General features: G+C 34.8%; 1 protein-coding gene across 4 annotated transcripts in view; it reads left to right on the top strand.

Moving 5' to 3' along the window:
* sfmbt2 (Scm like with four mbt domains 2) overlaps positions 1–7,796 on the top strand; it is an 87,906-nt gene extending 80,110 nt beyond the window's left edge. For all 4 annotated transcript variants that reach the window (XM_006633342.3, XM_015352439.2, XM_015352441.2 and 1 more), the window contains 4 exons: positions 1,137–1,306; positions 2,885–3,148; positions 4,972–5,100; positions 5,411–7,796. In XM_006633342.3, coding sequence (XP_006633405.3) covers positions 1,137–1,306; positions 2,885–3,148; positions 4,972–5,100; positions 5,411–5,551 — 704 coding nt within the window. In that variant the 3' untranslated portion in view covers positions 5,552–7,796. The remainder of the gene's footprint in view (positions 1–1,136; positions 1,307–2,884; positions 3,149–4,971; positions 5,101–5,410) is intronic.
* Positions 7,797–23,889: the final 16,093 nt, after the last annotated feature.

Consider the following 23,889-nt stretch of genomic DNA (forward strand, 5'->3'; position numbering starts at 1 on the left):
AGGATAGATTCCACTTTCACATAGAATTTCAAAGTTGTAAGAAGTCTCAGCTGACTGAAAATACGTAATTGCACAAAATACTGTGTACATTAAGCTTAAGCAAGTGATTTATAAACTCTGAATGTGTTCTCAGTTATTCACAGCCTTTTTTAAAAAAAAAATTGGATTGGATAATTATCATGCTGTACCTTCCCAATTTGACATTTTCAATTATTAATCAGCTTGGCTTACTGCTACAAATCCTTTGCTGCACGGGGAAAATATGGACCTGTGCAAGTATTCCTCTGACATATCCATCTGTCAGAGCCATTTGACTTGCTGTGAGCTCTATGGTGCTTTACAGAAGAGTTAGCATCAATTGGAGGTGTAATATGCCTCTGACAGCAACACTACTAGCACAGCGGGTTTGTTGTTGTGTAGCTTGTTTAGGATATCATCACATATCCAACTCAACCCACCCACCAATGATGGCATTTATCCTGTTGCATTGGCACTTCATGAATCTGGTAACAGTTTGCAGATGACACAGCCTGGTTTTGAACTGGCACCAATACGACAGCTGGACAACTGTGTCTCAACCATTGGCCTTTAATGTTTGAGCCACTTGGGAGGTCTGACCCATTACCAAGCCTTCTGAACCATTTATTGACATAAAATGGGTATTCTGAACAATATCATGTCTATATGTTTGCTTTTGTGCTGATAGTCATAGAGTAGCATTTGCTTTTTGTATTTCCTTGTTTATTTTACATTTCTTACCAGAAAAACACTACTTCTCCAAATAATTTTGCAATGATCTAACGCTTTAGTCCATGTCTTACACTGGTTTTTACTTTGGGATGTTCCTACAGCAAAAGCAGATTGTGTTGCTTAATAAATGATACAAGCCATTTTATTGAAAGATATGTTATATATAATATATTGATTATGCTTCTATAAAAACAGGTAAATTTCTGTACCAGTCTGCTTTGATTCATTGTGATTCCTTTTTATGTTTTTTTAATGCTAAATCTTCATGGTTATTGTCTACTTTAGTTGGGAGAATAAAGAAGGAAAGATTAATATAATTTTATTTGACACTTATTTTTGTCTAGTATTTCTGATTTTGCTAAGGTATTCAATTTTTCTGTTATTAGCTTATTACTATGGGAAGAAGAAAAAAGTTATCAAACCAGCTATTGGTGAAAATCTCCCGGACAGCGGACTGGCCAAGCCTGCTCGTCGGAGGAAGAAACGCAAATCCATTTTCGTGCAGAAGAAGCGCCGCTCATCTACAGTGGACTATACACCAGCTGGTTCTCCGCAGGTAAGGCTGGGAGAATAAGACATCTCTCTCTTCATCCACCTACTTCATATGACATATGAAACTAGGTAACTCCCCAGGCAGTTTCAAACATTGTTTCGTTCTGATTTACTTTTATTCAATTCGATTTATACATAGAGGTGAAAGCTACTTTAATTTCTTAACAATATTGTATTATTGTCCAGTCCTGTGTGCCCTTGACAACACCATACCAATACTTAAGGTATAATGGGGGTTTTAGTGTTTATATATTATTTTAGACCTTTGTAAAAAATACCAACATCATCATTATAATCAACATAAGGTTTTCTTTATGTAACCAGATAAGACAGTAAAACTCAGCCTGTCTCAGTATTCGTACCCAATCCATTTTCATTATGTTTGTCATTTTGATTACGTGCATTTTTGTTGCCTGTGGCTGATACCTTAAGGGCTGAACATGAAAACAGATGCCTCAGATCAGGAATGGGCAGCTCCAGTCTGAAAGAAAGATTACAAACAAGGGGAGGACAAGAAGTGCCTCCTGTTTTGTGTTGTAAATGCAAATCGCCGTAGTGTCCACTAATTTGTGTTTTACTGTTTATGTCAAAGAAGTCCACTGTGTTGACTTGGAGGAATTTGAATGCTAAGTCTCAAGTCCCCTTGTAGTCTTCCCTCTTCAGGACTAAAAAGATTCCGTTCCTTCTGCCTCTCAGTGTAGAAGATTCCCTTAAGACCCCAAATGCATCCAGCAGCTCTTCTCTGGACTGATTCCAAAGCAGCAACATCTTTTCTTTAATATTCGTTTTTACATGTGCTTATAATTCATTGTACTCCTCTTCTTTAACTGGATCCTGTTGTTTTTAATCCTTTTATAAAGCATTCTTTTCTTATATATTTTCCTATTCGAATTGTTTAACCATTTGGAATATCAGTTTTTGGCTTTTGATTAGCTCATTCTTGGGATAAATTTGTTCTGTGCTTCAAGCAGAATCTGTCTAAGAAGCTAAGTAGCCTTCCATTCTCCATTTAATTGTATCTTGTCCCATTTTACCTCTCTTCAGTTCTGTCCCCTTCCTTCAAAGTCAGCTTCCCAGAATTAGTAAACTTTTGGACTATATTTTGCCAAACTTCAAAACGCAAGGTTTTAAGGGATAGAGTCCTGTGAGTTGTAGAGGTGCTTTTCAATCAACAAATGATTAAAACCAGAAAACAGTGGTATTACTTCTTATAAGGTCATTATTATCTAGTATATGAATTATTACAATTACATTAAATTGGTAACTAGACAATGATGATTAATCTGAGATGTTAGGAAGGAATCTAAGCACAAAGATATTTTGTAACCTTAACAACAGTTATGATAAACAGAAAGATAAAGTGACCTTGAAAAAAATGATCAGTTTTTCCTACTGGTGTGGTATCATAAGCAATATCATCTTACTTCCACCTCTGAAGATTGTATGCTCATATCTAGCCATACATTTCTCTTTGTGTACGAAGTATATAGACACAGGGTGTCTGCCAGAGGGTGGGATGGAAGGGTGCGAGGAAGCTTCGGCACAGCTCCTGATGCCAGACTCATTCTGCTGGCTGTTACAGGACAGCGAGGAGGACGAGGATCCGGAGGGCGCCGAAGACGACACCGGCAGTGAGGCGACCAGCTCCGAGCCGCGCGACGACCACACAGACGCCTCGTCAGTGGAGGTGGTGAGCAGCAGACCTCGGAGGGCAGTGACTTTGAGGCGAAACACAGACTCCGGCGGATCTGCCAGCACGGAGAGGTCCCGGCGCAAAAGGACCACACGCTCAGGGTCCTACACTGAAGACGTGAAGTACCATCCCGCCAAACGCACAGCTACAAAGGTGAGACCTGCTCAATAGTGGTAATGCCAATATAAAAAAAACACCTCGTGTCTAAACGTGTAATTCTATGTTATACTTTATCTTTACAGAAAATATTTTTAAAAAAACATAAGAAATGTTACAAATGAGAAAAAGCCACTCGACCCATCTGGCCTATTTGGTAGTCAGTAGCTGTTTAATCCAAGGATCTCATCAAACCGTTTCTTGAAGTAAAGCAAAGTATTGGCTTCAGGTACATGGCCAGGTAGCTTGTTTCATACTCCCACAATCCTTTAGGTTAAGAAGTGCCACCTATTCTCAGGTTTAAATACGCTTCCACAGAGTTTCCACTTGTGCCCTCCAGTTCATGTTTCACTGTTCATTCTGAAGTCCACTGTCCATAGATCAACAATATCCTGGTCACTCCACAAAGGGGGCTTATATGGAAATGAAAAAAAACCCAACACACTAACCTTAAGGAATTTGAATGCCAAGTATCAGGTTACCTTGTAGTCTTCTTTGTACAACTTAGTAAGCCTGTCGGTATTGGACATTACTTTAAGTCCCAGAATACATCTGGTTGCTTTTCTCCGAATTGATTCCAGAGCAACAATATATATGTTTGTGCTGTACAGATATAAAATAACACAAAGGTTTCTTTGTGTTCTGTCTGCACTACAGCTCAAGCTTCTGTTAAATAAACTTATCATACATTACATGTCTTTTTGTACTTTGCGGTATGTTTATCCCATATGCCAAATTGTTTGATGCTTTCAAATCTCCAAAACTATTTTAAAAGTACTGTTTTTAATTATTAGAAAAATAGATTTGCACTAATAACTGTGGTATAAATTGTCTTTCCCACAACACAAGTGCACTCATTATTCTCATTTGATATGATCTTAAACATTATATATCATATATGTTATACATATTTAGTTTAGGCTTTAGAGGTTTAATAATGATTAAACCATAGAATCCTTGAAAAATCTTAATTTTACTATTTCTGATCTAGGACTAATCAGAGAAATCTAGGGTGCTTCATATACTCATTTGTTTTATATTGTTTAATAAGTCTATATTCCACAGACAATTAAGTCAAGTTTACCTTTCATTGACTTCGATCTTTGTGGTTAAAACAATATTTTTCAGCTTTGTTTTTTTACCTCCAAGAGTTGTAAATGTAATGTCTGTTGCGATCAGTGTTGACACAAAAGAAATCTTCAGTAACTGTATTTCTGGAGCGGTTTTTGAAAAATTGCTTCCACAGTTAAACAAAGTCTTGTCTGGGCAGTCAGGTTTCTTTTATAAATCTTGATTCATGAACTTTAAAGTGTTGTCATTTTGGAGAGTAGAAATATAAATTAGTTATTTCTAAACCGAGTTTCCTTTTTAAACATTTTTTAAATAAAATATTTAAAAGAATAGAAGAAAGCTCTCTGTTGTGTCATATGTAGTGGCTGGGATATCTGCCATTTTTATGGAAATAAATAAGAAACATATTATATTAGTGATATGCGATACTTCCATCTTTGCAATCGGAAAAAACCTTGTTGCTTTAAATACACATATCTGTATACCGTATAAATAGGGGAAACCATACAGGAACCATACATAAGGAAATGAGAATATCATCATATATTAATATGTTCCTTCATTTTATGTGTTTTCTGCTGCTTACTGCCAAAGCTGTTTTCTAATACCTGTGTTTACCTATCATTTAGGTTTTCCAGTTAGTGTGTACATTGATATGTGATAATTAGGAAATTAGAATTAAATATACCAAGGACTACCATTGTCCTTAATGTCATCTACATGTTGGGTTTTTTTCACCACAAATCCAGGTAGAAACTTTTGAAGATGAAGACAGACTGGTTCTGGACAGCAACCCACTAGAGTGGACAGTGGCAGATGTTGTCAGGTTTATTAAGTCTACAGATTGTGCTCCTCTTGCCAAAATATTTCAAGAACAGGTATTAACAAGCATCAAACTGTATTGAACAGACATTTTACTATTTCTGATCCTATGCATATGATTGGCATGCCTTTACTTCATTTTACAGTACATCTTTCTTCCTCATACTATTGTGATACTACTTTCCTGGCTCTTACAGTCCTATCCTCTTGAATTATTTCCACTGTACACATACTGTAGAAACTCTGTAAGTTTATATATTTAATACAGTGAGGCATGTACAGTATGCCTTTCATCTTTGTGGAGTAAAACTAAATATGTGCTCTCTGTCTTATGAGCATGACTTTTATGTTTTCTTCTTTTCCCAGGATATTGATGGCCAGGCACTACTTCTTTTAACACTTCCAACAGTGCAGGAGTGCATGGAGTTAAAACTTGGACCAGCCATAAAATTATGTCACCAGATTGAAAGAGTAAAATTTGCATTTTATGCACAGTACGCAAATTGACTCTACCGCCAAATGTGAAAGACTGACATGTATTACATGAAAGGTACTACAGTGTATGTTACTGTTGGGTTTATTCAGTGTGATTTTTTTAATTGATGCAGTTTATTTTTTGAAAATGGGTCTTGAAAACAGACTATATGGTCTAAAACCAGCTCAGTGCAAGTCTTAAAGGAATATAGATGGAATTCTGTACCCTCTGTATAATGTTGTTGCTTCATTACTCAGTGGTTCTTGTACAGTTCCATGCTATTTACAGGGAAATTTCAATCAAGTGGCTACAGCTTATAGCAACATCCAGTTAGCTGCAGTGTTACTTCACAGCAGCAGTGTTGTTTGTGTAAGTTAAGTGTCATATTGCTGATGACGTCCATTCTCAATGCAGTTTTATAGTTTGCTTTTAAACTGTAAATTTGAATTTGCTACAAAGCTGAGATTTCAATTCAGAAGCCAGGATAAAGCATTCTAGAATAAGCCATATACTACGAAGTCAAACAGGGACACCTCTTTGAGTTTATTCTGATCCTCTGATTTTGCTTGGATAGTGAAAAGTTTCGGTAATAGAAATAAACAATTTTCGATCCTGGACAAGAATTGCTGGCCTACCAGGCTAAAAATGAGTTTTTCATTGCAGGATATAGTTAGAGGTACAGTATGCGACACCTTTTTAATAGGAAAATGCGATTAAGGAGATGTCTCTTTTTAATTTAATTAAAGTGTTTTATTAATATTGGTAGCTAAAATCACAATTAAAACAACAGTAGCTTATGTGAGGTGAAATATTTCAGAAGTGCAATGCTCTTTACTTAATTGGGTTCATTTTTGTTTTGTTGTTTGAAGCTGATTTAGGCTTTTCTTCACACTGCATAATTAAGCAACATGCAGTAATCTGTTTTAGATGGAGTAGAAAATAATAGTAAAGAATATTTTTACAGATTTTTATTTTGCATGTTACGAAGCACATTGCACATGCCCATCAGCCAAACAAAGTTAATTTAATTAGGTAAAAATAGCTACATTATATCAACTTTATTCTGTGCAATGTGTCCCTATATTCAAAGAGCTTTGAAGATACTGTGAGTTCTTTTAAGCCATGAAGTTATTGGTATATTTTTGTTAGTTGCAATTGTTTAAATAAGAAACTATATTTATGGACTTTTAGTTTAGGTATCATTTAAAGTTTGTCAATCAACATATGATGTACTTTTTCAATTATTATTTTTGAAGACAACCTCAAAGTCATTTTAAAAATTATTTTTATTGTATGTTCCAATTGTATTTTACCTACAGCACCCTGGTTTTTAAAATTAATCCTTCAACAACATACATTTGCAATTAACTGATTTTATATCATACTTTTGTCATTTTCCTTGGGTAACAATAATTCAACTGTGAAACAAGTTAAAACTTGTATTATTTACCCAACTATGCAAAATGAAATAAGAAAAAAAGTTCATAAAGTGTTAAAGAAGTCAATTTTGTACAGATTTTTACAAAGCTTTTTGTGCAGAAAAATTGCAATTCATGTTCCATTGTTTCTAGAAGCTGTTTATAACCAGAATGTTCTTGAAAATTTCTAATATAACTAATAATCCACTCTTTGATTGACCTGGACAGTTTTTGCATGCATAAGATGTCATATTATAAGCATTAAAAAGAAATGGTTTACAGGACTATACTGTAACGTGTAGTCTTGTTCAGCATTTCTTTGAGACTTCATTTCTTGAGGAGGTTGATGTTAACCAGTTTCTGTTCAGGTATTATTCATTTAGGTGGGAGGTTGGTAAGTTGTGACAAGAGAAAGTCTGTTCTTTATATCAGAGAATTGTGGCCGACTGAAAGGTACCAGTACGTTGGAGTATCTGGAGGAAGGTGTATCACTATAAATTAATTGCGTGTGCTCAACCTTTAGGTCTGAACTGCTGAAGTTTCTAAAACAAAAACTAAAGCTGGAGCCCGTGTGAGATCTTTGCCATTAATGTTTATTTTTAATGTTTTGCTTTGCTTCATTGAAATAAATAGTTTCTTTTGTTTAATTAAGAAAAATCTAATGCTTAAATTTGGAGTCACAGTGATGGGGTTGATTTTTTTCAGTCTAAACAGAATGATAAAATTATTTCCGGCTAAATATGCCTTCTGTACATATGTTTTCATGTAAATAATTAATTATTATATTCAGATATCTATTTTAAATGTTTGCTCAATTCAGAGATGTCTGTTTGTACATGTTGAATCAAAAGGCACATTGAAACAAAATAAAAAAAATTGAAAAAAACAAACTTCATTTTGTCATTTTCTGCACTGTTTTCACTGGTTAAGTGACTTTAGTGTTCATACTTAAAAGATGTAAAGATAGAACAGAAGCTGAAAATTTTGAAAGGGTGGCATATCTGATGAAACACACGCAAAGAGAAGAAACCCCGAAAGCAGCACAGCATCGTGGGAACCCCGTTAATGCCAGGTTTTGGATGTTTCTCTCACTGCAGTTTTATGCTGTCCACATTTTGAAATCCATCCTCCTCCTGTTGTTGTCTCAGCATCAACAACATACAAGTGTGATCCCTGCATCTTTCAACGCAGTAGTGTTCGGCCTTCAAAACATGGATCACTCAGGTGCTTCAGCTACGATGGGAGGTCATGGTCAACACCCAGGGCTACTGTAACACTACATACATATGTCATAAAACCTGTGTCATAAAACCACGGCCAGTTAAAGTCGATGGAACTGTAGCTGATTACAGTTTGAGTGGCGAAGCATTCTTTGTGGTCTGTGGGGGATGTCCTTGCTAGTGTGTCCCACATTATATTTGTGATTGTGTTTAAGGCCTACCTTAACAAACCTTGTATTGTTGCCTTAAATAGGAGAACTTGGCTTTATACACCATGTGACCCCGATCACATTTTCCCCTTTTTTAGATCATTTTCAAATGCTGTCAAAAACATGTTAACCAATAAAGAAAAGATGTTTCAGCCAAACCGTGTAGAATAAATTAAGTGAATTCCCTCTAACGTTTGCTTGCATAGGGAGATGTATTTGTAAAGAGCTGAGGAGCTGGTTGGGTATTGTCTAGTGATATGAAAGTAAGGAGTTTTATTCTTGCTAGTTATTGTGACTCGCCAGGATTGTGAGTCATGGCTAAATTGAGGTGATCCTTATTCTGCAGTTGCTTTAACTATGAGAACAGACATACTGTATGTTTTTTTTTATATTGTATCAATCCAGTCTTTGCGAAAGTGCTTCTTTTTAAGTTCGCATGTCATACCACATTGTTTGAGTTTGCCAAATAAATAAGGTTCTGTAGTTTGTAATGTTTTTTTTTAAAATTTAGGCAACTGCATTGTCTTTTGGAAAAAAATATTTAGAAAAATAATACCAAAACAACAAATTAGCTCTATGTATTTTTATACATACTGTAAGACGTTCAAAAGGCCCGAAAAAAATAAATTCAGGAATTTGTTTGATTTTTGTCTTTAATGCATGAAATCAGTTTAAAACTTCACTGTCTCTTGACATTTGTATTAAGTCGTTCTGAAAATGAGATATACATTTACAGTACTGTTTGTTCAGCAGATATCTTTACAGTTGCTAGGCAACATAATTTTAAACTTCTGCTCTGCATGATTTATACAGCTGGTTCTCCCTAAACAAGAGAAGTTTAGAATTAAATGAGAGACAAATACCTTAATTACAGTAAATTAACTTCAACTGTACTGTTACTAATGTTTTACACTGGGTAGTAACCACCAAAAATGCCAAATGGCACATTCAACCAGAAATTAAACTTAATCTTTCCCAATTATAGTAATGTGTACTGTAAAGCTTAGCAATGTATAAGTCAATATATGTAGATTTCAAATTACAAGTTTTTATTATTGTACTTTAATTCTATGAATAATTCATATATAGAATTAATGATTTAATACAAAGGAATTCCAAGGCTCTGGTTCAGGTGACAAAGGGTGCTTTATATTACATGGAAAGGACAGGAGATAGACCATGAGTTGGGATGATGAAAAACTGAGGTGGCTTGAGCACATATGAGTGGCTGGAAAAAAAAAAGAATGCCCAGGTGCTACATTTCTCCACATGTTCATATGCTGTGATTTCTCAGTGTGGACGGTCTGGTTTGCTAACATTCCACGAAGAACCTCGTGCTCTCTGTTCGCAAATACCCACGAACCTGAAGTGTTTTCCTGCTACTACGTAAAGGATGTTTATGTGGTTTTTATTCAGCTGTAAATGCCGATTCGTTATAACATTAAAGCAAATTGGTAATTTGAACATAATTTCAAGTACATACTGTATGTGTTGTTATTCAAGATTGCTATTCACACTTCCTTTACTCTTTTACAGTACATGAAAATATTAACGTCATGTAAATATTCTTTAATAGACATTCATTAAAAACTGGAGAAAAAAAATTAAAAACCAAATTGCACAACTGTGTATACAACCTAACCCATGAATGAAACCGTTTTTATTTTCTGTTGGAATTGTCAGTGAATTACCTTATCTCTCATCACCAGTATAGTGCAAAATATCACAGCTTATCATTTTTACATACTGTGAGCACTTTACAACACAGTTTATGTCAATGGACTCATTTAGCATTGGCTCTCTTACACAAGGTGACATCAACTCGTGTGGCAGGGGGCTCGGTCTTTTAGTTGACCTGTTCTCTCCTCTGTCTGGAGAGTGGCTGGTGCAGCTAGTGCGAGGCTGTAATCAAATCCTTGTCAGCTGTCACATTGATAGTAACTGGAGGAACAGTGCTTCACTCTGATATCACTGACAGGTATAAGGAGTTGGTGTTATGCTGCAGTTTGAGGAAGGCCTTGTTAACAATAATATTAATAGTAATTTCTTACACTTATATAGCGCTTTTCTGGACACTCCACTCAAAGCGCTTTACAGGTAATGGGGACTCCCCTCCACCACCACCAATGTGCAGCATCCACCTGGATGATGCGACGGCAGCCATAGTGTGCCAGAACGCTCACCACACTACACTTCAGAACTACAGTATGTAGGGATTATTAGGGATCCCTGATTCTTAAAGGCCAGGGGGAAATTTGGCCAGGACACCTGGGTAACACCATCATTTACTGCAACTTTTCACTACTCTTTTCAAGAGAAGCCATGGAGTTTTTAAATCCCTGTTTACTGAATCTCACCCACAACAGCAGTGTGAAGTCTTTCTGTCTTGAAGGCTCCAAGGATAAGATTTCTGTGCAAGTATAAATGTTTCAAAGGTGTCAGTATGAAAAATACCCAATTCTAACAGCTTTCACACCCGATAATACTTTTACTTGACACCTTCAGATTTCAGGTTTACAGCCAGCAATTTTACAAGAACTAGGTCTTGACTTGTGCATTAAATAGCTGAAGGTTTTTCAGAGAAAGATATCAATCATGACTGAGAAAAAATCTTTTTGATCTTTATATTTATGAGTTATAAACCTGCTGTACTCATCAGAAAATGTTTTTAAAATATTTTGAAACTCATATAGACTATATTAGGACAAACTTTAAGTTTTGCAGCTAAACAACTTTATCCTGATTTCTAAGGATAATAACTACATTATTGCAATATAACTATATTTTCAGCACAACGTGTTAATTCCCAGTATCGTAGACCTGCCTCACATGAACAGTTTTATGTAATTTTTTCTGTCAAGCATGATAGTTGAAAATGTTTTAGCTGTTGAGCAATGTTCTTTCATATATTAAAAATAACAAAGGTTTGTGGGGAAAAATATCTGTAATTTTACTAGATAAGCAATGAAAATGCAATCAGTCCAAATTGCACTCAATGATGGTGTTTATGGATAATACGAAGAAACAGAAGTAAATGCCCTGCAGTGAGAAATTGAGACTTGAATAACAGCTTTCTGGTAGAGTAAATGGAATCCCAATGTAAGTTGAAATTGCTTTTGTAAGTGTCTTACCAACACTATACTGAGGAAACTACCTTAAAAGACAGAAGAATAGACTTTACAAAAAGACAATCCAGAGATATACAAGAAGCAATCTGGCAGCACAGAAACAAAGTATTTTCTGTCATATGGATTCCACTCTTACAAAATAATTTTCTTACAGCAGTATGAGTGTAATCATTAGTAACAATTGTGAATTAACACACCTTATATTTTAATACCATTCAAAAACACAATAAAGTGCAATGAAGCACTGCATGATAAAATAGTTCTTGGAAAAGCATGATAGTACAATATATATATACTGTATATGATGGTATGGTGATACGGTAAAACATGAGACAGACTCTGGGAATGCAATGTCAGTGTAGAGGTAATTATTCATTACTCTAACCATTACAGATAGTTACAATATTTTAATAGACAAGATATACCTAACTAGTATGTAACTTGTCCTAATGTTTTGGAAATCTTGTCTTATTTCAAATGGTCCAATATGTCTTCCTGTGACATTCAGTTCTACGCTGCATACATGCAAATTCTGCTCTCTGCAGTGTGTAAGGCGATATTCAATCTTTCAGGCATCCCTGTTGGTAAAAATCACCTGAGTTAAAAACAGATGGAATTCGGTGCTCAAGCCAGTCCTGAGTCCTTGAGTATGAAGGAGCACGTGTGAAAAAGAACTTTTAGAAATTTGTTGGCACATGACAATGACAATAACAACTGCCACTGTGGGATACCAGAAGATGTAATTTCTCTTCTTTTTTAGCTTCATGCACAAATTTGTGCACTTCCCTTTATAGAGAGTAGAGTTTTGAATGCCTATGGTATAATGATCTGATAAGTAAGAATTACTTTGTGACAGAAATTAGAACATTCAAACTCTAAGAAGCTACCTAAATGTACTGTGGTACACTCCTTGGAGGAACTCCTTTGAGGAATGTGCATGTACTGTAATAAGTCATCCGTAGCCGCCCTTCCAATTTAGGAAGAATTGCATAGGCATAGCCTAATTTTGTGCCCATGTTTGGATATGCTAGTTCACAAACGACAAATGACTGGATATTTTTAGGATGAAGTATTTATACTTGTAATTTTAATTGTCTTTGTTAGTTCTTTTCATAGTTGATGAGTCTGGTTGTTGTACTTTGGACATGGTGGTGGTGTCTATTGCTTCATCTGTAGTGCAAGGGTTGGGCTGCATGGTTGTTGTCCAGCCATTCTCCCTGTAGGTCAAAGCAGAGCTTTCCATTGGCCAGTTCAGTTAAAGATTGATTTGCCAGAATTTGTTTTCTAAGGTTATGCAGATAGATCAGCGGCTAGATCTTTAAAAACAGGAATGGCAAAAGTGCACAGGGGTGAACCAAACAATACAAGGAAATAGATAATATAAGAATTACTTCAGTATCAATTTCCAGCAGTAGCCAAGAGCATAAAACTACAAAAACGTCACAAAAAAAGGTCAGTATTCTAAATCCATCACACTAAAGCTCCAAACAACCATGATTCAACAGCCTTCTTGATCGGGTTTAAGATCAAATATATTTACAGCTAACTCACTGCTCAAACTAGCTGCTTTCCATTGAATATGAGTATTTTAAATAGGCAAGCAGCATAAACAGACACAGAAGAGAAAAGGCTGTTGCTCTCAGTGCTCTGGTGCTGCTTACAGCGCATGCAGAATACAAAACCTGCCCAGCCAATCCAGTGTGACAAAAAAGAAAAGGCAATGAAACAGCAAGGATGTCTACCATCTGCAGCTATAATGTATATGAAGTAGTCAGACTGAAATCCTCAGAACCACAAATCGTTACGAAGAATGGATCAAGGTATAGTCTCTCACAGTGTCTGACTGGTTTAACTAGCAAGGGTACAGGCATAGTTAGCTGTAGACTGATTCATATCACTTGGGATTCCCCAGGCATCAGTGTACTATTGGCTGAGTTGCCAATTAAATTAAAACAGTAGCCAATTACAAACTGGGAGCAATAAATATAACATAATAAAACAACTTGAATGATTGTGAATTTTGATATTGAAGAAATGACTGGACATAACACAAGCCTTTTACATGTTCTCACGACTGTATGTCAGTCAGCTCTCACATGGACAGAGAGGCAGACAGACGGACAAATGAGCAGGCTCACATACTGTATGAAGGTGACTGTCTCATGAAAGTTAAAACAAAATGTTTTACAATTGAAAGGGAAGCTACTCTGACTAGCCCATCTTTCAATTTTGGCTAAATTAGGAATCCAGGTGCTGATGTAAAAAACAATATAAACGTGGAAACTGAAACCAAATAAAATTGCAAGAACAGTTTGGGTTGATCTTATATATCATACAGTACCTTTACACAATATCCATATACAGAGGACGTTCTTGATTTGGGACATACATACAGTACTGTACTGCTTCACAAAGTGGTTGGTGCCAGATTGTGTACAGCCTTGAAAGGTTTTTGCCCAAATATGCCAAATTACGCAAAACCCTAAAATAATATGAACCCTCATCAATTCAGTGATGGAACTCATTTTTAACAATGCAGTATTAAGAGGTGGACATGCTCTCCGCTGAAAAGACAGCAAACATTCCAGGAGTTCATTTGAAATGGGACAATAAATGGAAGAGATATTTTATTTAGATTACAGTAGGTATTTTGAAGAAAGGAGGTATGTTAGCTAGCTATGCTTTTGTAACATTTAACGGGACATGAACAGCAGAAACTCAATAAGTCTTCAATAAAATGGAAGGAATGGGATTAACAGAGCAGTAGATAAATATAGTACAGTACTAGGGAGTTTTTCAAATATGGTGACTGATAAGGTTGAGGCAAAGTTCAACGGCAAAGTATGTAAATAGTTTGGAACAAAATACAAGCTAATAGCAACAAGTATCTAAAGGATCAGGCAAAGCTGACATTATCCAAAGGAAAATTGTTTTTTTGTGGTGGAATTTAAGACTGGAATTTCCATGAATGTTTTCAATAATCTTAGAAAAGTACTTCTTTTTTTGGGACTTCAGAGCCTTTCTTTCCTAATTATGAAGAGCTTTCACTGTCCGCAACTTAGTTGGAGCTGTTTCATTGAGTATTTTTGAAAGAGGAAAATCAAGGAAATTAATACACGAGGGCATATCAGAGATTCCAATAATGAGCACAAGCTCGAAAGAGGGGCAAAGGGATGAAAGAAATGCAGAGGACTCGTTAATGAAATCAGAACTCTTTGGGAGGGCGGTAGACAACCACAATCTTTATGGAGTAATGAGCAGAGTAAAATAATTTCATATATTCAAAAGAACAGAAAGTCTCATGTCGAGTCATTTGTGAAACATCTCGTACTGAATCAAATATTTCTGCCACGCCTCCTCCACAACACTGATGTTGCAAGTACTGTAATCCAAAGCAGGTTGCTTTGTCTAATAGAGAAACATCAGAACCAGGTTTCTTTAAGGCCAGGATCATCAGATTGTATTAATCGATAATTGGGTCAAAAACAAATACAGTCTTGTGGATAAGTGAACTTGCATTTGAACAGCCAACAAATAAATTAATCTAGAAACAATATATTATTCATATAATGTGTGAATGAATCATAGAAAGAATCATAGAAATCAAAGAAATGATGTATTTGTTTTTAATTAAGAATGAATTTGCATTGACACTGAGATCAGAATATTTCTTGAATGTGTGTCACATGACACATGATGTGTGATCTGTGTAGGATAAGAACTGTTTTCCTTACATATGCCCTGCAGGAAAAAAATCAAAATGTTCAAAGACATTAGCCAATCAGTAAAATTTCCCTTCTTAGAATGGGGATTTTCTGTAAATGTATATTTTGTGGGAACAATGAGTCTATTGTGATGTTTTTCAGAAATGATCTAGTAAAATTATTTATTTGTTTCTCACCTTACAGATTCAACACAATGAACACTGTGGCTTCAGTAAGTGTTTTTCTAAACAAATCTATGACTGCAGTTATAATTTTCACACTTTTAATATGTTGGAAAGTCATGCACTAACAATTGTTGTAACTTGTGATCTTGAATTTATGCTTTTCCCTGCATCAAACAGCATTAACCATGCAGGATATGTGCAATAAAAGCTTTCCTTTTAATAACAATATTTCCTGTGTTCAGCCTACACTAAACTTGACTTATTATTAGGCCACAGTATATTCTTATGTATCCTTACTAAGTGTTATGCTATCTTTTTTTCCATAATCAACAATGCATTTACCAAGTTAACTAAAGATTAAAAGTTGAAATTACAATTTGTCAGTTTTTCAAACATTTTAGGTTATAGGTACTTTATCATAGGTTTTACTTTTTAAAACAAATCAGAATTCTGCCCATGCTGTGAAGAAAAAAATGTCTGTAAAAATGAAATGTCTTGTATCGAAGGCAAAGCTGTTATGCTTCCCCCTTGCTTTTATAACACAAATTATGTTTACACGTTGTTTGGGATCACACCACCAAAAGCTTCAAAACATCGCATTTCTAGCAGTAAAAGGCTGAATGATGTATTGACCAAGAAAATTAAGCAGAAGTGAAAAAAAAAACTTATTTCTCTGCTGTCTGACTCTGATTGGGTCAAAGCTGGTTTTAGGAATGTAATTACCCACTATATCGGTGAATGGTGTGCTAATCTCTTTATACAGATTGCACATTCTGTGAACCTTGTTGACATCAATTACAGCAACACTTTCACCTTGTACTGAAGTATTTAAAACTCTGTTCTTTGCTCTCAAGAATCTCCACTTGATCAAGACTGAAATGTTTAACAGATAAGCATTGTTTCATCCACAAAGTGTAATTTATTTTCATCTATTACCAAATATAATGAACTTTGAAAATAATTAAATCATTGCTGGTACTATTATTTTAAATTGCTTTTGAGGTGCATGTCACCCTTGAATAATGTAAAGATTAAGGGTTATTGTCTATTGTATGTGCATATGATTAAGGCAATTTTTGTATTTACATAATTACCTATTTATAACAATGTTGTCATTATTGTGGCAAAAAAACAAGAATCTGATCATTTGAAATTAAATGTTTTTAAAATCAGAAAAAATCAAAGTCTAGTTTTTAATTGGTTTCATTGTGGAAAAAAGTTGGAATGCTAGGCACAGTGCTGTAATCTATTGAAGTTTATGTATTCTGATTTACTGTACAAAGCTGCATAGTCAAGGTGAGAGAACTGTTTCAGCCCTAAATATCTCAAATTCTTCTTTTTTTAGTGATGAAAGCATTAAACTAAAACTGTAAGACCTGCGTGGATTAACTCAGAGAAGAAAGGCAGTGTTTCTAAGGGTTTAGAACACTCTCTGTCCTTGATTTTTGCATAATACAGTCTCATGATTGTTCTTCTGTGGGTAACAGAGATACAGTAGAAGGAATGGCACATTAATATGCTAAAGGATAAATCTCTGACAGTGAGCAAGTGAAAAGTATAGCAGAGTAAGGACTTCTATCATCTATCTTCTCTAAGGTTAAATAGAAAAATAATGTGATTAGAAAACATGTGTTTACAGTAAATACAGTACACCCAACCAGAGACTGAAGCTGGCATCTGTGCCCTAGATAATGGAATAAAACTGTTCCTATCAGTTGTCAGCATGTATAAGCCTACTGTACTGTACATACAGCACAGTAAACCTACAGTTCATAGGGGGAAGGGGTGTCCTTTATTGCCGCATGTCCGTTAAATCATGAATGGCGTTTTAAACCCCAAAACACACTACTATATGAGAAAAATATATACTATATACTATATATAAATATTTAGGATCTTTTGAATTTTTCAACAGTTGTTATCGACACAGTTAATGAAAATCGTTCCTGCGGCAACAGTATATACAAACTCGTTAAAATGCTGTAAAATCCAGCTGAAGCGTAGGAAACACAAACAATACCCATCGAAAGCAAATGACCTACTGTACGCTTATAGAGTATCGCTGATATTCATGAAATTTACACTGATGTAAATTACTTTTATCTTACTTAATTATTTATGCAGTTCTTCGTTATTTAGGAGAAATAAGGAGAACCAAATACCAGGCTCATGCGAAATATTTACTACTTGTTTTCCTTAAAGAGTACAGTATGTAAATTCAAATGTATGTGTAATTTCCGAGCATCTATGAATGATTTGGCATTTAAAACAATCATGCTTTTAAGACTGAGTCATGGCTATCCGCCTGCAGGAATTAAAAAAAAACACTAGGAGTAGCAGGTGATGTGTTAATTGGTGCATATCGCATATTCATCAATAAAATCCAGCTAGAGGTACATCATGTGAGAAATTTTGTTATTCTACAGTTATTCTACTCAGAATTCCTGTATTCCAGATTACAATAATATATTCTGTGTTTATTTGACTGTCAATTTGAACCATTCCAAAGTAGGAGCAACCCTACCCTAGATGATTGCTTATAAGTCACAAATCGATTAAATTAAATTGATTTAGACATTATACAAAACTGTATTCTTTATTTTTTCAGTAAAACAAGATTGTTCTATCAAATTAATTTATGACAATAATGTTATAGGTATACAACAAGATGTTAATGTCTAATGCTTTACAGTTTCTTCTCAAGTGTATATTGAAGCTGACATTAAACACATTAAATTGCCTTTGTAACTAACAAATATTAAGTCTTTGTGGAACGCTTCCACAGGAAAAGGGCTGCACGCTATTTTGATGTTCCTTCTTGCAAATACATCTGCATTTGTATTTAACCAACGAAGCAATAGTTTTTAAAAGAAAACAATGAATTACTGTGAATGAGATTACAGTATTTGAAATTTTCCTTGGGCTACTTCCAACTTTCCAATAATGCCACATAAAGATTTTTCTGCAATGATTATAAGGGAACTGTTGACAGTACTGTCATCTACAAAACTATTAATTGTTGTGTACAACATTACATGTCACAGATCTCTGAGACTACAATAGTTTTACAATATTTTAAATTTCAGCACTAGTGCACATGGGTAAGTATTAATTAAATTAACTTAATACATTTTACTTCAGGGTAGGTGGGTCTTAATCAAAGAGGAAGAATTGTACAAACCCTCCACAAACTTTAACCTAACTTATTTTTTTCCAACACAATATAAAATTATGGTGCTGACTGTGACACAAGAAGTATCAGCAATTGTATAAGTTACAACTCCAGTGAAAAGCATTTTTTTCTAAGCATATAAATCACAGGTGTGTAGAAAAATCAACCACTTGGCACTGGGGCATGTTTCATAACGATGTCAGTAGTAGAGTAGCTTGGAGGAGATTTAATACTGTAGCTTGAAGGTGATTATTTTGAGTTACAGAGTTACTGAAGACTCATTGTGGAACATTAAAATGGTAAAAATAATGTCTTTTGAAAATTAATAGTTTGCTATATTCCTTCATTGGCACACACAAACACCAGAAAAATAAAACAGATGTGTGTTACTATTGTCTACATGTCCCAGGATATTTTCTACCCACAATTTAATGATACCCTGTGGCAAAACTGGCTCCTGTTACTAGTTCAGCAGGAAGCTAAAGGATTAAATAGAAAGGTATTTTTCAATCATGATAACTCTTCATCACTATTCTGCTGATCCTTAAAGCGATTTTAATATGCATAACCTTACTCTTTTTTGTGGTATTTTACACATATTTCACATATATTGGATGTTATCCCTTATTGTTTTACTGCACAATTAAGCCCATAAACAAAGGTATGATAACAGCATTGTTAATTTGTTTGAAAAATCCTGTTGTTCAATTAAATAATTGACAGGTACATAACAATATTTGTATTTAACATATTGAACATATTTCTTTGTATAAATTGCTATTCCAATTTTATTAATATAGCAAAAAAAAAGCATTTGTAATGTATTTTTAAGTAACAAATACATTTTTTTATTGTTAATAGAAATACTTCATGTTGGCTTAAATAGCAACTACAAGAAATATTTTCTGTCTGTTGTGGTTTTGCAAGTTAATTGAAATAATTCACATTTAAAAAACTGAGGGAATTTCTTCTAATAACTGATAAATAAAAACAGACATTTCTAAACTAATATTACATTTGTTTCTGTTTCAAAGATGGAGGATTTCACTGATGATGATTGTGATTAAATTAGTGGGAAAATATCTAATCAGTATATCTGTGAAAATAGTTTTATTGCAACTTGGTTTAGAAGGTTCATTGATATTTGACTGGGTTGTGAAATTCCTGATCTAAAAAAAATAAAATTTAAAATGCTACACAGAGAACATATTTCTACATTTCTATTATCTGCCTCTGGTCTGTTTGAGAGACAAGGGCACCATATACAAGGAGAACTAGTACAGTACATTATTTTCAAAATGTGGCTCCTTGTATCTAAGGTGAACGCTGTACCTGATGTTAACATTAATCACATTCGCATTAATCATTTCTTTACCGTATGTACATAAAAAAAACATGATCTCAAAAGTTACATTTTAATTTTATTTCACTGAGAAGGATGTTCTGTAAAGTGCTACATATACTGCACATACTGTACTCATGGCCCTACAGTATATTCTTTAAGTCTCATTCATTTTTACATTAAACTATTAAATTTAAATCATGACAGTTAGTATCAACGTACTGGCCATTTCTGTTACAGAATTCCACCCACAAGTTTTAATCAATTAGTAATGTCTAGACCCTTTGAAAAACAGACGTTTGTGTGGTAAGTCTACTCTGTAGATGGGATTTCCCAAGTGGGTGTTATTGTAAATTCAGCATAATTATGCTCAGATGGAGCTAGGCAAGTCCAGACTGGGAGGTAACAGATTGGAACTTTCCAAAGAAGCTTAGCCAGACATCTTTCTTTGTTTTTTTAAATTGTTTTGTAGGAATTGTGTAGAAACTTCTTCACTCTTTCTAAATGCTTGATATTAAATGGTCTTACCTGATACAACAGAATAGTAATCACTGGCAACTCGTGTATCTGTCTAGTTAGTCTATCCACCCCTCACTTTCATATAAATGAAGTCCATGCTTCTACTGTGCTTTTTCTAGGTCTAGGTTTTTATTTGATAAAATATATGTTCAGTAGACAGATAAGATCTATTGTCTACTTAGATTGCGTTATGTGACTTTATGGCAGTTATTCTATAACCTTGATTGTAAAATATATCAAAATGCCAACAGAACTGTGAACAGGGTGTGTGCAGTGCTCAATGTGTTTTCACAGGAAGCTAAAATTTGACACAATTTCCACATGCGTTAATTTCCCTAATTCTTTGTTATTGCTTCATGTTACACAGTTTATATTGAGTTGAAGAGGAATATTTAGCAGGAAACTATTTCATATCATAAGTAGAAAATGTAATTTCAGAAACTTTGCAATTGAACAAATGTTTGGAAAATGTAAATGTATTAGGATATTAATACCATCCATTCATTTTCTAACTGCTTTATTCAATACAGGATCAAGCAAACAATGGGCAGGACACCAGTCCCTCACAGGGTACATACAGACACATTCAGACACCAGGGCCTAGTTTCCCTGAAAGAAGCCAATCCACCTATCATCATGTCTTTTGACTGTGGGAAGAAACCTGAATTGAACACAGGGCCCCAGAGCTGCAAGGTAGTAATGCTAACTACTGCGCCACTGTGCTGCCGGACATTAATACCCAAAGGAATAATTTAAGCATTTCATATATTAAATAAAATTTGAATCAACCAACTCACATTACATTTTCGTTTTCAGTCACTTTTATTGTGTACCAAACCCACAGGCCTAAGATGAAGAATAGTTTTCTGTTGTCTATTTCTTGCTTTGTCATTAATGTTTTTGTGCAAGGAAGTATACACTCAAGTTAGATTTCCGAGAAGGTTCAATAACTGTTTCTGATATGGTAATCTGAGCAGTATTTAAGAAATGTGGCAATGGATTATGAATAAGAGGGTACAAGGCAAAATGAAGAAAACAAATGTATAGATGTCTTACAAACAAACTTGTCACTATGTAATGAATTATTTGTACCTGTGACTAAACATTAAAAGTAATAAACCCACATTATACTATAACACATCTTTTATTTTCACAACCAATACCTGTACTTAAAATTGACAACACTGATTCCCTGAAATGATAAAAGGGACTGAAAATGAAAAGTGAAAGCTTAAACTGCAGTTTAACTTTACTGACAGGGGGTGAGAAAAGTTGTGTTAGCAGAAAGCTCTTCTCAGGAAACTCCTTCTCTAAAAACCAATGTACAAGATCACAACTTTAAAAGCAGAAAACTCAGCATGAAAGTGTTTCAATCTTCAAACATACTGTACCACTGTACACTCCTGTCTCATTGTACATATACATTTTCCAGGTTACAGACAAGTTCCATGGACTGATCATGCTTAAGAAGGGTGGGGGGTGGCATATTGGTGAAATGCCCACCACCACAACCCCAGAGTGAGTTGACCCAAGATGCTGCCACAAGGGAGGAGAAACTGGATTTAGTGGAGCATACCTGAGCAGAGAATGCTGGGAAGGAAAGTCAGATATCTCTTTTTTAATTCCTAGTTCATTTAATATAATTAGCAGAATACCACAATTTATAATCATATAATAATACACAGAAATGTTCTGTTTATGTGAAACAGAACATATTTGCTGTAGCATTTACAAAATTAGCCCAAAGTTTTTGAAAATCCTTAAGTACATCAGGTTCTGTTATATTAATTGTAAATCCCTTTAATAATTTTTTAGTTATTAAATCATTGTAACCCAAGTAGTAACATACAATTGTTTATCATAAGTAACGACTGTTTTAACCATTTTAAGATTTCAAGCAATAATGCACAAATGTTTATGCATGGTATAGAGTTACAAAACTGATAAGATAATTGATAAAAAAGTGTAAACATTTTATTTTTCTTGACATTCCTGCATTCCTGCATTTTGTTTTCCTATTGTCAAATAGCCTGTAAAGCATTTTGTCAGTCTAATGACTGAACTTTGTCCCCATGTTCTCTCTGAGTAATAGATAGGTATAGTTTGTTTACACTAACAGTGTGACAGCAGTACTATACCTTAAATTAGTGTACACAAAACCATTTATAACTTTTTCTCATTTTCTCATTGCTATTTGTTTTAGGTGGTCAGCTCAATGTTTAAAGTAATAATGGTAAAATAGTTTAGATTTGAGTAAGTGTGCTCAAAACCATTTATAATTTACTAATACCTGTAATTATTTCATAGATGTTAATATGTGAGCTTGATAACATTTCAATTATATTTGATATAATACTACTCATTAGCCAATGTTAGTCGTAATAAAGTATAGTAATCAGGTATATCAATATTTTATAACAGGGGAGCCGAGAAAGGGGAGAATGAGCAGTTTTCACTGCAAAAACCAGGGGTGGCACAGTGGGTCTGTGGCTAAGGTCCTGCACCTGTGGCTGGAAGGTTGCTGGTTGGTATCCCGCGGCTGGCAGAGGAATCCTACTCTGTTGGCCCTTGAGCAAGGTCCTTAACCCCAACTACTCCAGGGGCACCATTTAAATGCAGGACCCTGTGTTCTCGCCCCAAGCTTCTCTCCCTGTCTGTGTGTCTCATGGAGAGCAAGTTGTGGTACTGTATGTGAAAAGAAAAATTCCTAATACAAGAAATTGTACAGTATATGGCCAATAAATTATCTTATCTTAAAACCTCTGGACAGCAACTAAGCAGTACAACAATGCAATACTGCCTTATAGACTCTTACACTGTATATTATCGATGAGCACATTACAGATTATTAACAAGCTTTCCCCTAGTGCATCAAAAAAGAATCAATTTTCTGTCAATTGTTTGCAAAATAATACCTTATACTTACAAAATAAAGAATGGAATTACCATGCTGTTTAAATAATTAATTGAATGCCATATGAAAGTAATTAGCATTGTGAGCATAGCATTTAACACAATGATCAAAAACCAGTGGTTGTAATGTTAATATCACAACACCTACAGTGCTTTCTGGTCTTGAGTTTCCATGGAAGTTCAATTTCATGCAAAGTGGCAACAAGGTGGGGGGCTTCCCTTCAAAAATTTCAACCTGCTGGTAAAAAGTTTGCGATCAAAATTGACGCCTCTGTTTTAGAGAAGGTGGACTCTAAGTTTTAAGAGGGCCTTGAGTTCTTTGAAACTGGAAGTGAAGAGAAGTAAGGAAGAGGAAACTGCACTAAAAAAATTAAGGTATTTGAAAGTTTTCGGAAAGATAATGCAAAAGCTATTTGTTTTGGGGGGGAAATCAGACAATATACAGCACACACGCCAGCAGACAGTGAAGACGTATATTCAAAATAATTGTTATGTGACCTTACAATTACTCACCAACGGCTGTGACACATCACTGCCAGCGATACTCACCACAGCAGTGC

Source organism: Lepisosteus oculatus, chromosome 7, assembly GCF_040954835.1.
Source record: "Lepisosteus oculatus isolate fLepOcu1 chromosome 7, fLepOcu1.hap2, whole genome shotgun sequence".
Taxonomy (NCBI): Eukaryota; Metazoa; Chordata; class Actinopteri; order Semionotiformes; family Lepisosteidae; genus Lepisosteus; species Lepisosteus oculatus.